The 18,638-nt window shown below is 42.3% G+C and overlaps 1 protein-coding gene across 2 annotated transcripts; it reads right to left on the minus strand.

Annotated features, from left to right (window-relative positions):
- Positions 1-8,456: 8,456 nt before the first annotated feature.
- Positions 8,457-16,749, minus strand: MED18 (mediator complex subunit 18). Of its 2 annotated transcripts, none has more exons than XM_075853430.1 (3): positions 16,681-16,749; positions 16,407-16,495; positions 8,457-13,650 (listed from the first exon to the last, which is right to left on the minus strand). In XM_075853430.1, the coding sequence occupies exons 2-3, from the start codon at positions 16,477-16,479 to the stop codon at positions 13,097-13,099; spliced, it is 627 nt and encodes a 208-aa protein (XP_075709545.1). In that variant the 5' UTR covers positions 16,480-16,495; positions 16,681-16,749; the 3' UTR covers positions 8,457-13,096. The 2 variants fall into 2 exon arrangements, with proteins under 2 accessions (XP_075709545.1, XP_075709544.1); XM_075853429.1 differs by having other exon boundaries at positions 16,584-16,733.
- Positions 16,750-18,638: the final 1,889 nt, after the last annotated feature.

The raw sequence follows: 18,638 nt of genomic DNA on the forward strand, positions 1-18,638 counted from the left end.
TGGACAGGATCCAGAGCATGATTGTGGGCAGGTGGTGGAACTTTTTTACACCCCTTCCAGTCCTGTGCTGGATGAGCCCATCCCAAACGCTGAAATGACCCTCTATGTGGATGGGTCCAGGCAACAAAAACCAGAGGGAGGGTTTGCTGCAGGTTTTGCTGTAACAGATGACACCTCTGTTTTATACTATGAGACCCTTGATCCTGGCATACATTCTGCACAGAGTGCAGAGTTGCTTGCCCTGATCAAGGCATGTAAACTGGCAGAGGGAAAGACTGTAAATATATATACGGACTCCCGTTATGCTTATGGAGTTGTGCATGATTTTGGTTTTCTGTGGGAGCACAGAGGTTTCTTGGCTTCATGTGGGAAGGTTGTGAAGCATGCAGACCTCATACAGCAGCTGCTGGAAAATGTAAAGCTACCTAGAGCTATAGCTGTTATCAAATGCCAGGCACATCAGCGAGCAAAAGATCCTATCACTATGGGTAATAACAGGGCAGATGAAGCGGCTAAAAAGGCTTCTTTTCTGATAATCCAAGAGTCCCCAAATGATGACCAAAATCTGACAATGGACACTCTCATAACTTTGCAAAAACAGGCAGGTCCCCAGACACACAGTAAATGGAGGAAGACAGGTTGTAAGCCAGATAATGGTGTTTGGAAACATGAGGATGGTCGATTGTGTGCCCCTCCAGCTATATATCCGTTTTTAACAAACTTATCTCATCTTCCATCTCATGTTTCCAAAGGAGGAATGGTTTCTATTGTAAGTAAATTTTGGTTTGCACCCGGATTCTCACAATTTGCAACACAATGGTGCAAGAAATGCATGATTTGTGCCAAGCACAATCCAGGTAAAATGACTAGGGTACAGATGAAACACCTTGTAAAACCTGACTACCCATTCCAGAGACTGCAGATAGACTACATTCAACTACCCAGATGTGGTATCTATGAGTATGTCTTAGTATGTGTGGATATGTTCTCCTCTTGGGTAGAAGCATGGCCTGTTGCTAAGGCAACAGCTGTAGTGACAGCTAAGAAAATAATATCTGAGATTGTGTGCAGATACGGCCTACCTGAGACGGTAGAGTCTGACCGGGGGACACATTTCACGGGGCAGGTATTTGCAGAAATGTTGAAAGGGTTGCAAATTAATCAACAGCTACACACTCCATATCATCCACAGTCATCAGGGAAGGTTGAGAGAGCAAATGGCATCTTAAAAAATAAGATAGCTAAAATCTGTGAGCAAACAAAACTTACTTGGGTACAAGCCCTACCGTTAGCTCTATTTGCAATGAGGCATACACCAAAGGGAATGCATGGACTTTCACCGTTCGAAGTGCTGTTTGGCAGGCCACCGCTGACAGGACTTTTCTTTCCACAGGAATTACATGGACAGTATGCTTCTCTAACTGACTATGTTGTCCAGATCCATAAGCAGCTGACTAATTTGCATGGCTTAGTCTTTTCTTCTTTACCAGACCCAGAAGGCAAAACTGGAACTCACCACCTCCAACCTGGAGATTGGGTCGTGATAAGAAGATACGTGAGGAAACATCTGGAACCCAGATTTGATGGCCCATACCAAGTACTACTGACCACTTCTACCTCAGTGAAACTAGAGGGGAAACCCAACTGGATTCACGCTTCTCACTGTAAAAAGGTGAACTTTCAGGTCAGGTGACGCAGATCTGTGTAAAAAGGGTGAGGCCACTAGGAGACAGGAGGATTGACTATAGGAAAATGTCAAAAATGCATTTGCTGTTTTGCCTGTTCCTTTGTATCTTATGCTATTGTACACAGGTGAATGGAGAACGGCGGAAGAACTCTATTTGGCTTCTACATCAACAAACAGCCAAGCAGCTGAACATAACTGACTGTTGGATCTGTTCTCATGTTCCTGCAAATCATAAAGGAATCCCTTTAATTGGTGTGCCAATATCTATGAATGATCTCAATCTCACAGACTATAGCTATGATGTTGAAATAGATGTAAATCACACTGCTCACAATGCTCTCTCAGACCAAGGAACATATTTAGAAATTGCTGGCCTACTAAATACACCCACTATGTGCATAGGGCCTATGTATGCTGATCACATAGCCAGTATTAATGGGCGCAAAGTCAATTTACCTAAGGTACACGTTGGAGAAACAGATTGTAAAAATGCCACATTACTATTCAATATGAAGTATGAAGTAAACTGTGATGAGGTACATGGTAATTGTAATAACCAATGTTGGTGTGCAACTATTACAGCGTCTTGTGCCCCCAGGTGTTCCTGTCCTGACAAAGGAGATGATGATGAATGGGACTGTAAGACTAAAGTGCATGACAATATGAGATGGTTTCAAAGTTGGTTGGGGAATCATGGTAAAATAGTTCCTAGGGTAATAACACCAGGGCTATATTATATTTGTGGTAACAGAGCCTATTCGTGGCTTCCTATGGGAGCGTGGGGCAATTGCACTATAGGAAGAGTTGTTCCAGCCATCAGACAACGTCCAAATATCTCAATTGCTGACATTTATGAAATGTATTCTAAGGAGACTAGATATAAACGAGAGTTGTTTACAGAAGCAGATAAAGCTTGGATGTGGTTCCCCTCTTGGACAGGCTGGGGAATCGAACTAGCGAATAAGTTAAACAAATATGCTAGTATTATGGATGGGATAATTAATGAGACCTCCAGTTCTATCCATGCTATCAATGAAGAGTTGGCCCAAGTTAGGAAAGTCGCCCTCCAAAATAGAATGGCTCTTGATTATCTGTTAGCAATAGAAGGTGGAACTTGTGCTATAATAGGTGAAGAATGTTGCACCTGGATTGAAGACTCACATGACCCCATAGAGGCACACATGAATAAGGTAAAGGAATTGCAGAAAAAAGCTAGAGATATATCTAAGGAGGGATGGAATCCCTTTTCTTGGATGGGATCTATTGGTGTTTGGTTTAACAATATGCTTTCTGGATTGCTGAAACCCATAGTGGTAGTGATAAGACTGATTTTAATGCTATTAATTGCCTGGAAATTATTAATGTGTTGTGTTTCTCGTTGCAGTAAAGATGTGGATACAACTATTCTCTAAACATGATGACAAAACAGCTACAGAGTTGATCGTCTGACAGCCAAGCTCGACTACCCGCCTCTCCTGAAGACCCCTCAGCTGTTTGAGAGTAGGGTGGAGGACATCATCTCTGAGAAGAGGGTCCCACAGATGCACCCCAGCAGTTTGAGCACCACCCTTAAAGAAGAGTTAATGCTCTGAGAATGATTTCACCGGGGATTTCTCCGGGGTGGTCCTTGTGATGTGATGCATCTCTGGCCGGCTGTTGTCATCTACAATAGTTAGAAAAGAGTTTGTGTGTGTTTTGCTATCAATACAACATATGGACGATTTAGTGGAAATTGCTACCAAGAAACAGTCAAGAATAGATGTTTGACATCTCATGGTCTATGCAGCTTATCTGTATACTCTGTGAAGTACGGACTGTCTCGGGGGTGGTTTCCAGGATAGGAAGGATGATAGTTAGTGAGGATAATATTAATATATATATATGTGTGATAATGATATTATCAAAAGGGTGAAATGTGAAAGAAATTATTTAATTCCACCATTTTGTCTTCTATTCTATATTTCCATTTTAACTTCAATATAAGAGTGATATTTTGAGAGAATGTATTTCTGTTTTTGCTGTGTTAAGGAATTGAATCAGCAAGAATAAAGGCTGAGGGAAAACTGATGACTCAAGACCCCACCCTCTACGCCCTCCTTACAGAATACAGAAGACGATAAGGACTTACCATTTTCTGACTTGATAGGAAAATATTGCAATGCTAAGAAAATATTGTGAATGTAATTTGTTTTGTGCAAACTCAAGAGAATATATTACAGCTGATGTAGTAAAAGTTCAGTCTAAAAAACTGTATATAAGCCCACTCATAATGTATGTAAAATGCCGTCTGCCATCACTTGCTGAGTGACATCATTATGACACTGCTGTGAAACCTTCTCATGAGGAAATAAATATGAATGAATCTGGAGCAACTGTTTGACTTTGAATTATCCACAACAAGGCCCATTTCCAGCAACCATCACTCCAGTGTTCTAATGGTACATTGTGTTTGCTAACTGTGTTAGAAGGCTAATGAATGATTAGAAAACACTTGAAAACCCTTGTGCAATTATGTTAGCACCGCTGTAAACAGTTTTGCTGTTTAGAGGAGCTATAAAACTGACTTTCCTTTGAGCTAGTTGAGAATCTGGAGCATTACATTTGTGGGTTTCGATTAAGCTCTCAAAATGGATAGAAAAAGAGAGCTTTCATGTGAAACTCAACAGTCTATTCTTGTTCTTTGAAATGAAGGCTATTCCATGCGAGAAATTGCCAAGAAACTGAAGATTTCCTACAACAATGTGTACTACTCCCTTCAGAGGACAGCACACACAGGCTCTAAACAGAGTAGAAAGAGAAGTGGGAGGCCCCGCTGCACAACTGAGCAACAAGACAAGTACATTAGAGTCTCTAGTTTGAGAAATAGACGCCTCACAGGTCCTCAACTGGCAGCTCCATTAAATAGTACCCACAAAACGCCAGTGTCAACGTCTACAGTGAAGAGGCGACTCCGGGATGCTGGCCTTCAGGGCAGAGTGGCAAAGAAAAAGCCATATCTGAGACTGGCTAATAAAAGGAAAAGATTAATATGGACAAAAGCACACAGACATTGGACAGAGGAAGATTGGAAAAGTGTTATGGACAGACGAATCGAAGTTTGAGGTGTTTGGATCACACAGAAGAACATTTGTGAGACGCAGAACAACTGAAAAGATGCTGGAAGAGTGCCTGACGCCATCTGTCCAGCATGGTGGAGGTAATGTGATGGTCTGAGGTTGCTTTGGTGCTGGTAAAGTGGGAAATTTGTACAAGGTAAAAGGGATTTTGAATAAGGAAGGCTATCACTCCATTTTGCAACGCCATGCCATACCCTGTGGACAGCCCTTGATTGGAGCCAATTTCATCTTACAACAGAACAATGACCCAAAGCACACCTCCAAATTATGCAAGAACTATTTAGGGAAGAAGCAGGCAGCTGGTATTCTATCTGTAATGGAGTGGCCAGCGCAGTCACCAGATCTCAACCCCATAGAGCTGTTGTGGGAGCAGCTTGACCGTATGGTACGCAAGAAGTGCCCATCAAGCCAATCCAACTTGTGGGAGGGGCTTCTGGAAGCATGGGGTGAAATTTCTCCCGATTACCTCAGCAAATTAACAGCTAGAATGCCAAAGCTCTGCAATGCTGTAATTGCTGCAAATGGAGCATTCTTTGACGAAAGCAAAGTTTGAAGGAGAAAATTATTATTTCAAATAAAAATCATTATTTCTAACCTTGTCAATGTCTTGACTATATTTTCTAGTCATTTTGCAACTCATTTGACACCAAACTTTTGAACGGTAGTGTGTGTATATATATATATATATATATATATATATATATATATATATATATATAAATACAATTGCAAATCTCACTCTGCACCATCTGCTGCGCATTATCTTTTACACAGTACCTGTGGGGTCAAAATGCTCACTACAAAATGTCTTAAGGGGTGTAGTTTTTAAAATGGGGTCACTTCTCAGGGGGTTTCAACTGTACTGGTACCTCTGGGGCTCTGCAAATGTGACATGGCACCCGTAAACCAATCCAGCAAAATCTAGACTCCAAAGAACACATATCACTCCTTCCCTTCTGAGCACTCCCATAGGCCCAAACGGCAGTTTATCACCACAAACGGGGTATTGCTGCACTCAGGACAAATTGGGGTATTTTATTCCTTATGAAATTTTTAGCCAAAACTATATATTATTGGAAAAAAAAAATATTTTTTAAAATTCTCAGCCCAATTCAAATAAGTTCTGTAAAAAAACTGTGGGGTCTAAAAGGTCAAAACACCCATAAATGAATTCCTTGAGAGGTGTAGTTTCCAAAATGGGGTCACTTTTGGGGGATTTCTCAGATTTTGAAACCACAACACCTCTTCAAACCTAAAAATGGTGCCTAAAATATATTCGAAAAAAAAAAAAAAAGACACCAAAATGCACTAGGTGCTTCTTTGCTTCTGAGACTTGTGTTTTAGTCCACTACAGCCACATGTGGGACATTTCTAAAAACTGCAGAATCTGGCCAATACATATTTCATGTATTACATATTTCTGTGTTATAGAAAACAATGGATTAAAATTAAATTTCTGCAAGAAAAATGAAATTTGCAAATTTCACCTCCAATTTACTTTAAGTCCTGTGAAACGCCTAAAGGGTTAAGAAACTTTCTAAATGCTGTTTTGAATACTTTAAGGGGTCTAGTTTATAAAATGAGGTGTTTATGTGGGTTTATAATGCATAGGCGCCTCAAAGCAACTTCAGAACTGAACTGGTACCTTAAAAAAAAGGCTTTTGAAATTTTCATGAAAATACGAGAAATTGCTGGTTATCTTCTAAGTCTTCTAACTTCCTAAAAAAATAAAATAATGTTCAAAAAATGACGCCAATCTAAAGTAGACATATGGGAAATGTTAATTAGTAACTATTTTGTGTGGTATAACTATCTACCTTAGGCTGGGTTCACACGAGCATGTTACGTCCGTAATGGATGGAACGTTTTTCGGCCGCAAGTGTTGGACCGAACACATTGCAGGGAGCCGGGCTCCTAGCATCATAGTCACTATCATGCTAGGAGCCCGGCTCCCTGTAGTATGTTCGGTCCGGGACTTGCGGCCGAAATACGTTCCGTCCATTACGGACGTAATGTGCTCGTGTGAATCCAGCCTAAGTGTAAAAAAGAAAATTTATTTTGTGTCGCCAAATTCCGAGAGCCATAACTTTTTTATTTTTCCGTCTATTAAGTGGTATGAGGGCTTATTTTTTGTGAGATAAGCTGTAGTTTATAATAATACCATTTTGGTTTAAATGCGACGGTTTGATCACTTTTTATTTCATTTTTTGTGGGAGATTAGGTGACCAAAAACTAGAGATTCTGGCATTTATATATATATTTTTTTTTTTACGGCGTTCACTGTGCGGGTTAAATAAAGATATATTGTAATAGTTTAGACTTTTACGGACCCGGCGATACCAATTATTTTATTTATTTATTTTTTTACTATGCTCTAGGGGGAAAATGGGAAAAGGGTTTTTTTTTTGAACAGTTAATATTTTTATTTTATTTTTTTTTAAAAAACAAAACAAAAACAAACTTTATTTAACTAATTTTTACTTTTTTTATTAGTCCCCCTAGGGGACTTCAACCAGCGATCGTTAGATTGCTTGCACAATATACTGCAATACTAATGTATTGCAGTATATGGTGATTCTGACAGGCAACTATTAAGCCCTGCCGGAGGCAGGGCTTAATAGGTGTACAAAGATGGCGGACCTGGGGGCCTTCATTAGGCCCCCAGGCAGCGGTAGCAACCATCGCCCCCCCCCCCCACGATTGCGTTGCGCGCGATGAGCTGTTAGAGGGGGTCGCCCCCTCTTTCTAACGATTTAAATGCTGCGGTCTCTGTTGACCGCGGCATTTAACGAGTTAAACTAGCGGGATCGCTAGGTGTCGGCTGTAACAAACCGGCATCGTATGAAGCGGGTTCACTCAGTGAGCCTGCTCCATACTTCCCCTACCCGACTTTGGCGTATGGATACGTCAAATGTCGGGAAGGGTTTAAACGAATATATTGGCACCCTTATCTAGTCTTCCTTACCTGGTTAGCCTGGTATCTATAGAAATTATTGGCTCGAGTAGCCGATTTTAAAGAGTTAATAAAAATATTTTTTAAGCGTTCTTGTCCAGGCGATACCTTCTACTAAGGGTATGTGCACACGATAACGACCATTACGGAAATTACGGAGCTGTTTTCAGGAGAAAACAGCTCCTGCATTTCAGACATAATTGCTCGTACTCGCGTTTTGCGAGGCGTCAATTACGTCCGTAATTTGGAGCTGTTCTTCATTGAAATCAATGAAAAACGGCTCAAATTACGTCCCAAGAAGTGTCCTGCACTTCTTTGACGACGCTGTTATTTTACGTGCAGTCTTTTGAGAGCGACGCGTAAAATTACAGGTCGTCGGCAAACCCATTGAAATGAATGGACAGATGTTTGCCGACGTATTTGAGTCGTGTTTTCAGGCGTAATTCGAGGCGTAAAACGCCTCGTTTACGCCTGAAAATAGGTCGTGTGAACCCAGCCTTAGAGTGGTTGCACACATGCAGTCTCTTCCTCAGAATGGGATTTTCTAGGTAGTGATATGTTTTAGAACTCTACCACTCTGAATAACACTGAAACACTAAAAACATGGGAGCAGAGTGCAAGAAAACAAAAAAAAAAACAACGCAAAAACATCAAACCTAAAGCACACTGCTATTTGTAAAAAATCGACTTGGGTCAGAACTGAATGAAAAATAAATTTATATTGAATAGAAATAATATTTTTCCTGTTCACTCACAGCTAACGTATGGCACGTATATCGTTCATATTTTACAAGAACAATGGAATCCAATTGCATATAAAATAAACAGGGTAACGAAATACCGCAGAATTATTTGCACTTTGTCATAAATACTTTATATTCCTCATCTACATTGTCCTGGCTGACCTTCTACATAACTTTCAACCAGCACTATCACTTGTTCAAATGAACAGTTACACAAAACACCCATCAGGTCTGGAATGCATGAAAGCTCCTTCTTTAACCCACTCTTGTGGTTGTAATTATACTACTAGTGCAAACAAGTCACCTTTAACCCCTTAATGACCCCCAATAGGCCTTTTCATGGTGGTCATTAAAGGAACACTCCAGTTTTTTGTTTTTTTTATCATAACCCATTTGGAAAGTACATCCGGTAAAAGGTAGCGCAGGCCATCCCCTTACTGGGCGCTTTGCTGCCGTACTATCTCTTCCTATCTTGGCCGCCGTTATGTCACGTGACTGCAATGTGACTATCTGATTCCTAGAGTATCTGTAGTGTGGACCAGAAGTCACTTTTATTATGCATTCCTAAGAGATGCTCAATGTGAGTGTTATCAAAATGCAAAGTGAAAGAGACATCCGGTCCACACAGCAGACGCTGTAGGAATCAGGCAGTAACGTGATGTTATAGTTCGGCACAAAGCACCCGGTAAGAGGATGACCTTCCCTACATTTTACCAAGGGTACTTTCCAAACGGGGGCCACGATAAAAAAAAAAGTTCACCAGAATGTTCCTCCGATCCCGCCTCTTTAACCCCTTAAATTCAGCGGTTAATAGCGACCGCGGCATCGAAGAATGGGGAAATAGAGTTTATTTTTCATTACCCCCAAAAAATGTTAATAAAAGTTAATCAATAATTATATGTACCCAAAATGGTGCCATTTAAAAATACAAAAAACACAAGCCCTCACACAGCTAGGTCTACGGAAAACAAATTATGGCTTTTGAAATGCGACGATCAAAGAAACAGGGGAAAAATAATTGCCCTGTCATTAAGGCCCAAAATAGGCTGGTCACTAAAGTGTTAACTCACAACCTATACAGTGTCAGAAGAGAATATTGGGGTGATGGATATATGCAATTAATGTTACATTATTTCAATGCCTTGGGATATATAGAATATGGTCCCAGCACTATTACTTCTACAATTGTAGTTGATTTATTTTATACCACACATAAACATTTCTCTTTGTCCTCTGTACAGTCAGTCTCCAATACAACTTATTGTTACACCCTTTTGTTTTTAAGCACTTATTTTAAATTAATTCCATTACGTAAATGTCACACATAACCTCAAACCTTTCATTATGGCACAGAATTGCCCCCGTCGTGACTGTAGCTTTACATTCACTAGCTGCAGACACCCTGAATATGAAAAGGCACAAAACTTGTACTTTACTAGATGTGTTATATTTTGTTTTAATTCATGTAACATACAAATAAACCAATGTCCCAAATCACAGCGACAACATAACTTTGGCAGGATCTCAAGTAACAAGAGTCTCAAACATTGTTTTGTCACCGAGCGTGTGTAGTAAGGAATGAGGTATTAAAAATAGTAGAACATTACATTTGATCACATTGACAGTTTAAAGGGGTAGTCTAATTCAGATAACCCCTTTAAATGCCTTATTAGGGCACGTTGAGCTTATGGAGGAGGTACCCAAACAGGGACTGAAGAACACTTCTCAAGGATCACTAGGGTCCACTGAAATCAATGGACACCCACTGATTTCAATTTCACTGGAGGGAAAATAGGCACTTAGGCCTAGGGCTGGGCGATTTTGCTAAAAAAATAAAATCTAGATTTTTTTTCAACACTTTGGGCGATTTTCGATTTGAATCTCGATTTTATTATTTTTTCCCGTTTTTTTCCGCTAGCGCCGAGCGAACACTGTGGAGCGAGATTACATTATAGTGTCTGAAGTCTGAGCAGGACCATGTGCAGTAGCAGCCCCACCATGGGGTTTTAATCAATGACATGAGGGCCAGATTTACACGACCGTTATTTGACTGTGAAAAACGGTCTGTATGTCTGCCGGATTTCCCAGCCCGATCACAGTACATGTGAACGGGACTCCTGGCATCATAGGCATTTAGGCTAGTCACACGACAGTAAAAAGAACTAAAAAAAATGGCCGTTAAAAACTGATCAAATGTCAGTTTATTTATGTGCATTTTGCATCAGTGTCTCCAAATTTTCATCCAATTCCAGTCCGTCATTCATTGTCGTTAAAAAAAAAAAACAAAAAACATAGTGCCACAGTGCCCACATAGTGACAGTGCCCATATATAATGACAGTGCCAGCATATAGTGGCATAGTGGCCACATATAGTTACAGTGCCAAAGTGCCCACCCAGTGGCAGTGCACACATATAGTGCCACGGTGCCTTGCAGATAGCACCCCCACACCCCATGTAGATTGTAGCACAACCCCCACTCCCTTGTAGATCGCACCCCCCCTTCTTCCTTGTAGATATCGCCACTGCAGCTGCCACTAGGAACTAAATCCCCGGCCAGAGGTTGCCGCCGCTTTGGCCGGGGATTCAGCTCCTAGTGGGAGCTACTGTGGTGCGACTTACAAGGGGAGGTGGTGATGTGATCTGCAAGTGGGGGTGCAACCTACAAGGGTGGGTGGTGGTGCGATCTACAAGGGGAGGTGTGATGCGATCGGCAAGCAGGGGGTGTGATGCGAACGGCAAGGGGGGGTGGTGCGATCTACAAGGCGGGTTGGTGGTGGTGCGATCTGCAAGGGGGGTGGTGGTGCGATCTACACGGCAGGTTGGTGGTGGTGCGATCTGCAAGGGAGGGTGGTGGTGGTGCGATCTGCAAGGGAGGCGTTATCTACAGCGGGGCGGTATCACTATATACGAGGAGTCCCTGCTTCCTCACGGAACTGCTTTTTCATACTGTTATCATTTTGTTCAGTACAGAACAGCAGTTCCGTGGAGAAAAGGGGACAGAACTGGGTGGACCAGGCAGTGACGAGGTGGTGGGGCAGAGCTTCCTCCTGCAGCACAGCGCGACGATGCCACTAAAGAATCGATTCAATTACGGATAAAATGCTGACCCATTCATTTCTATTGGCCACGGTCACCTTCCCGAATATTTACAGGCGTGTGTCTGAGCCGTAGAAATGACCCGCAAAAAATAGGACGTCTTATTTTTCGCAGTTACGGACCAAGCTCCTATACTTATTACAGTGAGCACGGTCTGCAAATGCGGGTGACACTTCGCAGGCCCGTCCGTGCAGTATTTACTGACCGTGATGAGATCTAACACAGAGATTCACTCATTTATCGTGAATCACAGGACTACCAACAGCAGTAACTCCTTGCGATAAGTTATTCTCCAGGGAAACCACTATCTTAAAAGGGACTTTTTATTCCGGAGAACTCCTTCAAATCCCCATATATCTTGCATGAGAAAGCTAGTCTATGTAAGATATAAATGGCATACAAAACACAGATCAAAATAGAAAGCAAATGTGTAATAATGGAAAATCAAGGATATCACTGTTTCTCCAAGTAAAGAAATACATGCAAAATGGAGCAGTTATTTTGCATCTCTGTTCTGAAGTCTAGCAGTTTGCAGAAAAGCTTCAATTGGTGACAAATGGCAGTAATAGGGAATCCCACATTTAAAAAAATAAATAAAATAATATACTATGATTGTGGCTTTATAGCTCCTTTGTGTGTTTAAAGGGGTAGTCTGGGCATGGGGCTGTTTTCATACTGATGACCTATCCACATGATAAATCATCAGTATATGATTGGTGGGGGTCTGACACCCGGGCCCCTGCATTTATCAGCTGTTCTGGCTGCCTCCGGATGTTATGCAGTGGCCGGTGTTCTGTAGCAGATGGCTCCTTACACTGAGTTTTGGACTCCCACCGATCATACACCGATGACCTTTCTTATGGATAGGTCATCAGTGTGAAAAACTGCCACATGCCCGGACAACCCCTTTAAGGCTATATTCACACAACAGTGACCGACCTTTAAAAGAAACGGATCAACTGTACGTTTTTCATGGCCGTTTTGCATCAGTGTGTCTCCAAATTTTCAACTATTTCCCAGCTGTGCGACCATTTTACGGCCGTTTGTCATCCGTTTTTCAGGGCTGTTAAAAAGAAAATGGATGAATTTAATGTCAGGGTTTTTTTTGTCCCGACCCCTGAAACACCCACACATAGTGCTCCTGTAGATAGTGTCACAATGTAATTGCATCCTAGGGACGCGGATGCAATTGAATCCCCTTGTGAGTGCCTCCTTTGGCAACCGATCAGTTTTTAATGTCAGTCACGGATCAGTTTCTGAAAAACGGGCGGTAAAAACTGATCCATTGACTTCTATGGAGGTGGTGAAAACGGCCAAAAATAGAACATGTTCTATTTTTTTGAATTCCAGTATTCGTGGGCCGTAAAAAAAACGGCTGCGTGAATACACCCATATAACTTCATTGTTCTGAAAACGGCTGTTAAAAAACGGACCTGACGTTGACGTTTTTCTCTGTTGTGTGAATATAGCCTTAGAGTTATGCAGCACAAGAGCCTCTTTTCACATCAGACGTTTTGGATCTATTTTTTCCAGTTGCACCAGAGGTCTAAGCTGTTCAGCAAAACTTCTGACTTCATCAGCAACACTGTCCTGGCCAGCAGGTGCCACAACGCTGAGTTCTACCAAATATGAAAGTGACAGTGGCTCAGCACCTTCAGCTGTTCCTGCTACCAGAACACGAAACACCTTGTAGACTGCAATTTTCATAACTGCCTTGCGAAACAAATGTCCTCTTGCTATAAATTCATGGTCCATTCGAAAGCCCATCTCTTGTAGAAATTCAGGTAAGACTTCTGAGGTAGCAATATCAACACAGTTCCTAACCAAAGCATATCGGCTTCGGTCTCCTGCCTCAGGCTGGCCAAGGTAACGAAGGTGCCATGGTGCTCCTGGCCGGTCAAGTGGTCGGCGGGCACGAAGTACAAAAGGACTGGCTTGCTGGCCTTTTAGCAAATATACACTTTCGTGATCGGCAAACGTCTCCGGTTCCATGTTGTCACATAATCCACGTAAGCGGTGAAGGAGGCTCTCTAGTCCTTGGTCAAGTATACTGCCTAAACATAAAAATTAAAGAACGATTCTGTAATATTTTATTACTGATAACAGTTGAAACTTCTATTAGACTCTTTTCGCACTTGTATTATACCCTTTCAGTGACTGTTTCCAGTATTTTTGACAGCAAGAATAGTGTAGTTTGCAGTGCTATTGTTGCCATAAAAAATACAGGAACTCTGACAAAACTCAATAATGAACGGGGTCCATAAGGATTCATCTATATCTGTTTGAAAACAGATCCGGCATAGCTGTCATGGCTCCATGACATGACTAGTGGCAAAAAAGCATAAATTACACTAATACAAGTCTATGAAAACTCCAAAATCTATCAGTTCCATATTGTGGTGTTATTTTATCAACAGATGCAGGAGGACATGATTTGGAACAGAAGAAAAATGACTGCAGTCATGTTACATGGCATTCAGTGTTATAAGCTATAGGTCGTTTTGTCACTGCTCTGAAGAACAGGCAGAACTTAAAATAAATTATACTCCTTCCAAAAAATCCTTTGTAAAAATATAATATGGCATTTATCAGATGAGAACATATAAAATAGTTTACCATGTGCGGAGTTATCACGGCCTTAGGCTCCATGCACACGACAGTATTTTTCATCAGTAATTACGGACAGTAAATACTGACAGTAATTACGGACCCATTAATTTCTATTGGCCACGGACACCTTTCAGTATTTTTACTGATGGGTGTCTGTGATGAAAAAATGATAGAACCTGTCCTATTCTTGTCAGTAATTACGGCAAGGACTCCCCATAGAAGTCTATGGGAGCTTCAGTAAATACAGATGGCTACGGATGTGCATTCGTAAACCATCCGTATTTACGGAAGCGTTGCTAGGCAACATGTTGATGACATCATTTGCAGACTTCCTCTTTTTTAGTGATCCGTATATAAATGGATCAAATACGGACCGTATTTACAGGCAGCCTTCCGTAAATTCGGATGAATTACGAATGTCTACGGATCCGTATTTACAGACAGTATTTACTGATCGATGAAAATACGGTCGTGTGCATGGAGCCTTAGAGGATCTGTTGGCTATCCTGGCTTGTCCGTTTTAGTAAGGCCCCATGCACACGAACTTAAAAAAAACCTCTAATTGCGGACCGCAATACGGTCCACAATTACGGACCCAGCCAGTTCTATTGGCTGCGGACACTTTTCCGTAGCGCTTTCGAAAGGCGTCCGTGCCATAGAATCGTGCTGGGAAATATGGAGCATGTCCTACTGATTTTGCGGGCCGTGCTCCTATACTTTAGGGCCCGCGGGTGTCGGCAGCCGGCCGTGCCTGCAATCGCGGGCCGTGATTATGGGCACAGCCGTGTGCATGAGGCCTGAGTGCTTGCATTCTCTATAAAACTACAAATCTGGAAAAAATTATTATTTTTTTTTAAACACTGCATTGTGTTATTCCTCCTGGAAATGTATGAATAAATTGACAATGGTGGGGTTACAATTTTCCTTGCCAATAGAGCGTTTCTCTACACCTTCAGACACTCTCAGTCGTGATTGGCCATTGTCAGGGTGTGCAGGGACATGGGCCATTGACAAGTAAGGCTGGGTTCACACGACCTATTTTCAGACGTAAACGAGGCGTATTATGCCTCGTTTTACGTCTGAAAATACGGCTGCAATACGTCGGCAAACATCTGCCCATTCATTTGAATGGGTTTGCCGAAGTACTGTGCAGACGACCTGTAATTTACGTGTCGTCATTTGACAGCTGTCAAAAGACGACGCGTAAATTTACAGCCTCGTCAAAAGAAGTGCAGGGCACTTCTTGGGACGTTTTTGGAGCTGTTTACTCATAGACTCTATTGATAACAGCTCCAAAAACGGCCGAAAAAATGGCCCGAAAACGCAGCGAAAAACGTGAGTTGCTCAAAAAACGTCTGAAAATCAGGTGCTGTTTTCCCTTGAAAACAGCTCCGTATTTTCAGACGTTTTTGGCTCAGCGTGTGAACATACCCTAAAGGGGGTTTTACACTGGCCGATTATCGTGCAGACGAGCGTTCATGTAACGCTTGTTGTCGATAATTGCCTTGTAAACAGGGCAGCGATCAGCAGATGAACGAGCAAACGCTCATTCATCAGCTGATCGTATCGTTTTAAAAAAGTAAAAGATTATGGATGTCGGCAGCAAATCTCCCTGTGTAAACAAGGAGACGCGCTGCCGACATGATAATAATGTATGGGGACGAGCGATCAGAGTAACGACCGCTCGTCCCCATCCATAGCTCCGTGTGATAGGAGCAAACGAGCACCAATCAACGATGTCTCAGCCGATGTAAAAGGGCCTTTAGATGGTAACACCAGTTTGTCAATTTTTTTTATGCATTTCCAGGAGGAATAACAGAGGAACAGCACAATGCAGAGTTCTAAGAAAAGATATGCCATATTTTATGGGGAATACAAGTAGTTACTCTAACATACATATCAGGAGAGCTGATCAGTCCCCTTTAAGTTAAAATCATGAAGTCTCAGGCTAGTTTGCTGTGGTGATCCCATAAGAATTCCTTTTTCTAAATTCTTATGAAAACGTCAGTGTCATCCTAGTGACCAATTCTGATTTCACAGACTTCATCAATGTAGTCTTCTCACATGGATTTATGATATATTGGTAGATCGATTTTGATGACCAAGTGTCTTCCTTGTCCTGCCTGCAGCACTCATTTTCAGTACACGAGGCTTAGTGCGCTGTGAGTCCTGTTATTTCATCATATCATGGGAACTGTACCTTGTAGCAGATACTCCATCATGTTAATGGTTCCTCCTGATACTGGCAAGGTGGTCACCGGTGGCGCTTCCATTGCTACTCGACGTATGCTATGAGGCAAACATAGTTAACAGTAAGTACCATGTTTCATTGAGACATTTTACTACATGCAACAGAACACTCATCATTGTAATGTACCTGTTCACAAGCCCGCCGCTTCTAAAGGTAAACACAACCCTAGAGTTGCAGTGCACATACAATTTCAGGAAAAAGTCTTTAGAACTACAATACCCACAGTGCAACAGCTCCGGCCACAAAAGCCTAGACGACTGATCTACGTCAACGTGCCTTGCGTCGCTGAATCAATCAGTGTGAGACGCTTCCTACCAACAGCACCGCGTGACCAGCTCGGAGATGCGTCACTAAACCACGTGACAAACGACATTTTATAAAGTCCGTCGACGCGCGTAAATCAAATGGCGCCTGAAGCGTTGTTGGGTGTGTCTGGCGGGACGATGTCCTGTTTCTTTTGTGTTTGAATATGTTTTTCAGTGAAGCATCTGGCTTTGCGTTACGCTTCAAATAGCTATTCAAACATTGCTACTATCAAGTCTATAGTTTGAAAGTCTATAGAAAGGTAACTCCAGAGATTAATCATAGTTAATAGCAAAGTTTAGCTAAACGTTTGACATGTCCTGGTGACATTTCAGAAGTTTGGATTGGTGGGGGGTCCGAGCACTGAGACCTCCAACAGTCTCTAGAATGAAGCAACTGAAGTGGTCGTGTGAGCGCTCAGCCGCTTCATGTCCGTCTTTTTCCGGAAAGCCGTTGTATCGGAGTACGGGCTCATAGACTTTCTATTGAGTCCGTACACCGATACATTTATTTCCGGAAAAAGCCGAACAGACACGAAGCGGCTGAGTGCTCACACGAGCACTTCAGTTGCTTCGTTCTAGCGATTGGTGGGGGTCTCTGTGCTCGGACCCCCACCAATCCAAACTTCTGACCTGTCACTATGAAATGTCAGAAGTTTGTCAAACATTTAGCTACACTTTTAGGCCGGATTCACACGAGCTTGTGCAGCGTTTTTTTGCGCGCGCAAAAGGTCAGTGTGTCATCAGCATATGGTGCGCGGCTGCGTGATTTTCGCGCAGCCGGCATCATGATGACACTGGTTTTATGTTTACAAACAGAAAAGCACGTGGTGCTTTTCTGTTTTCATTCATTGTTTATACTGCTGTTGCGCGAATCACGCGCGGCACCCGGAAGTGCTTCCGTGTGCCGAGCGCGATTTGCACGCACCTATTGACTTCAATGGGTGCGTGCAGCGCGAAACACGGCCAAATATAGGACCTGTCATGAGTTTCACGCAGCGGACACGCTGTGTGAAATTCACTGACAGTCTGAACGGCCCCATTCAGTAACATAGGTCCGTGCGACGCGAGTGAAAATCACGCGTGTAGCACGGACGTATTAAACGTTCGTGTGAATAAGCCCTAAGGAATACTTACTAATAGATACGTATTTTGATCTGTAATTGTGGATCAAAATTACGATCATGTGCATGGGGCCTTAGTTGGAGCTTTCCGTCATGGCAACCCATGAACAGAACACTGACTGAGACAATCTGAAACCATAGGTTTCCATTTGCATCACCATCAGACGGAGCCCTGGCGCAGTTGTGAACAAAGCCCTAATGGTAAGAATAGCGAAGCCTACAGCGCCGGTATGACAGAAACCTCAACAGAACCTATTATTAGGCTGTGTTCACATCTACATTAGAACCTCTGTCGCAGATTCAGTCTTTTGTCTCGAAAGACCGCGCTGCATGCAGCGCTGTTTTACGTTCAAAAGTACGGATTCTATTATAAGTCAATAAGATGCGATGGATCCGCCATAATGCGATGTGAACATAACCTTAGTCAATGTTGTCCATTCTAGATGTGAATAGAGCCTTATTTGAGCCACAATGACATAAGTGACAGCCAGTTTAACCAGTTCGTTACCGCCCATTGGCCTTTTTATGGCGGTCACTAACGGGCTTTATTCTGATGCATAGGCCTTTTTTTGTTGTTCTGCATGAGAATAAAGCAGCACCGCTGGAAGGAGGGAAGCTGAGGTCTTGAAGCAATGACTGGAGACCATTGTATGTGGTCCCCAAACACATGATCTCCGGTATTTATTGAATACCGGTGATCACGTTTATAATTTTCCATTTGCCTGTTGAAAAACATAGCCTTATAAAAAAAAACA

Source organism: Rhinoderma darwinii, chromosome 2, assembly GCF_050947455.1.
Source record: "Rhinoderma darwinii isolate aRhiDar2 chromosome 2, aRhiDar2.hap1, whole genome shotgun sequence".
Classification (NCBI taxonomy): Eukaryota; Metazoa; Chordata; class Amphibia; order Anura; family Rhinodermatidae; genus Rhinoderma; species Rhinoderma darwinii.

Coding starts and splice junctions, on each gene's coding strand:
- MED18 (XM_075853430.1), bottom strand. CDS start 16,479: ATGGAAGCGCCACCGGTGACCACCTTGCCAGTATCAGGAGGAACCATT. Junction 13,651..16,406: donor GATGGAGTATCTGCTACAAG/GTACAGTTCCCA, acceptor TTTTATGTTTAG/GCAGTATACTTGACCAAGGA.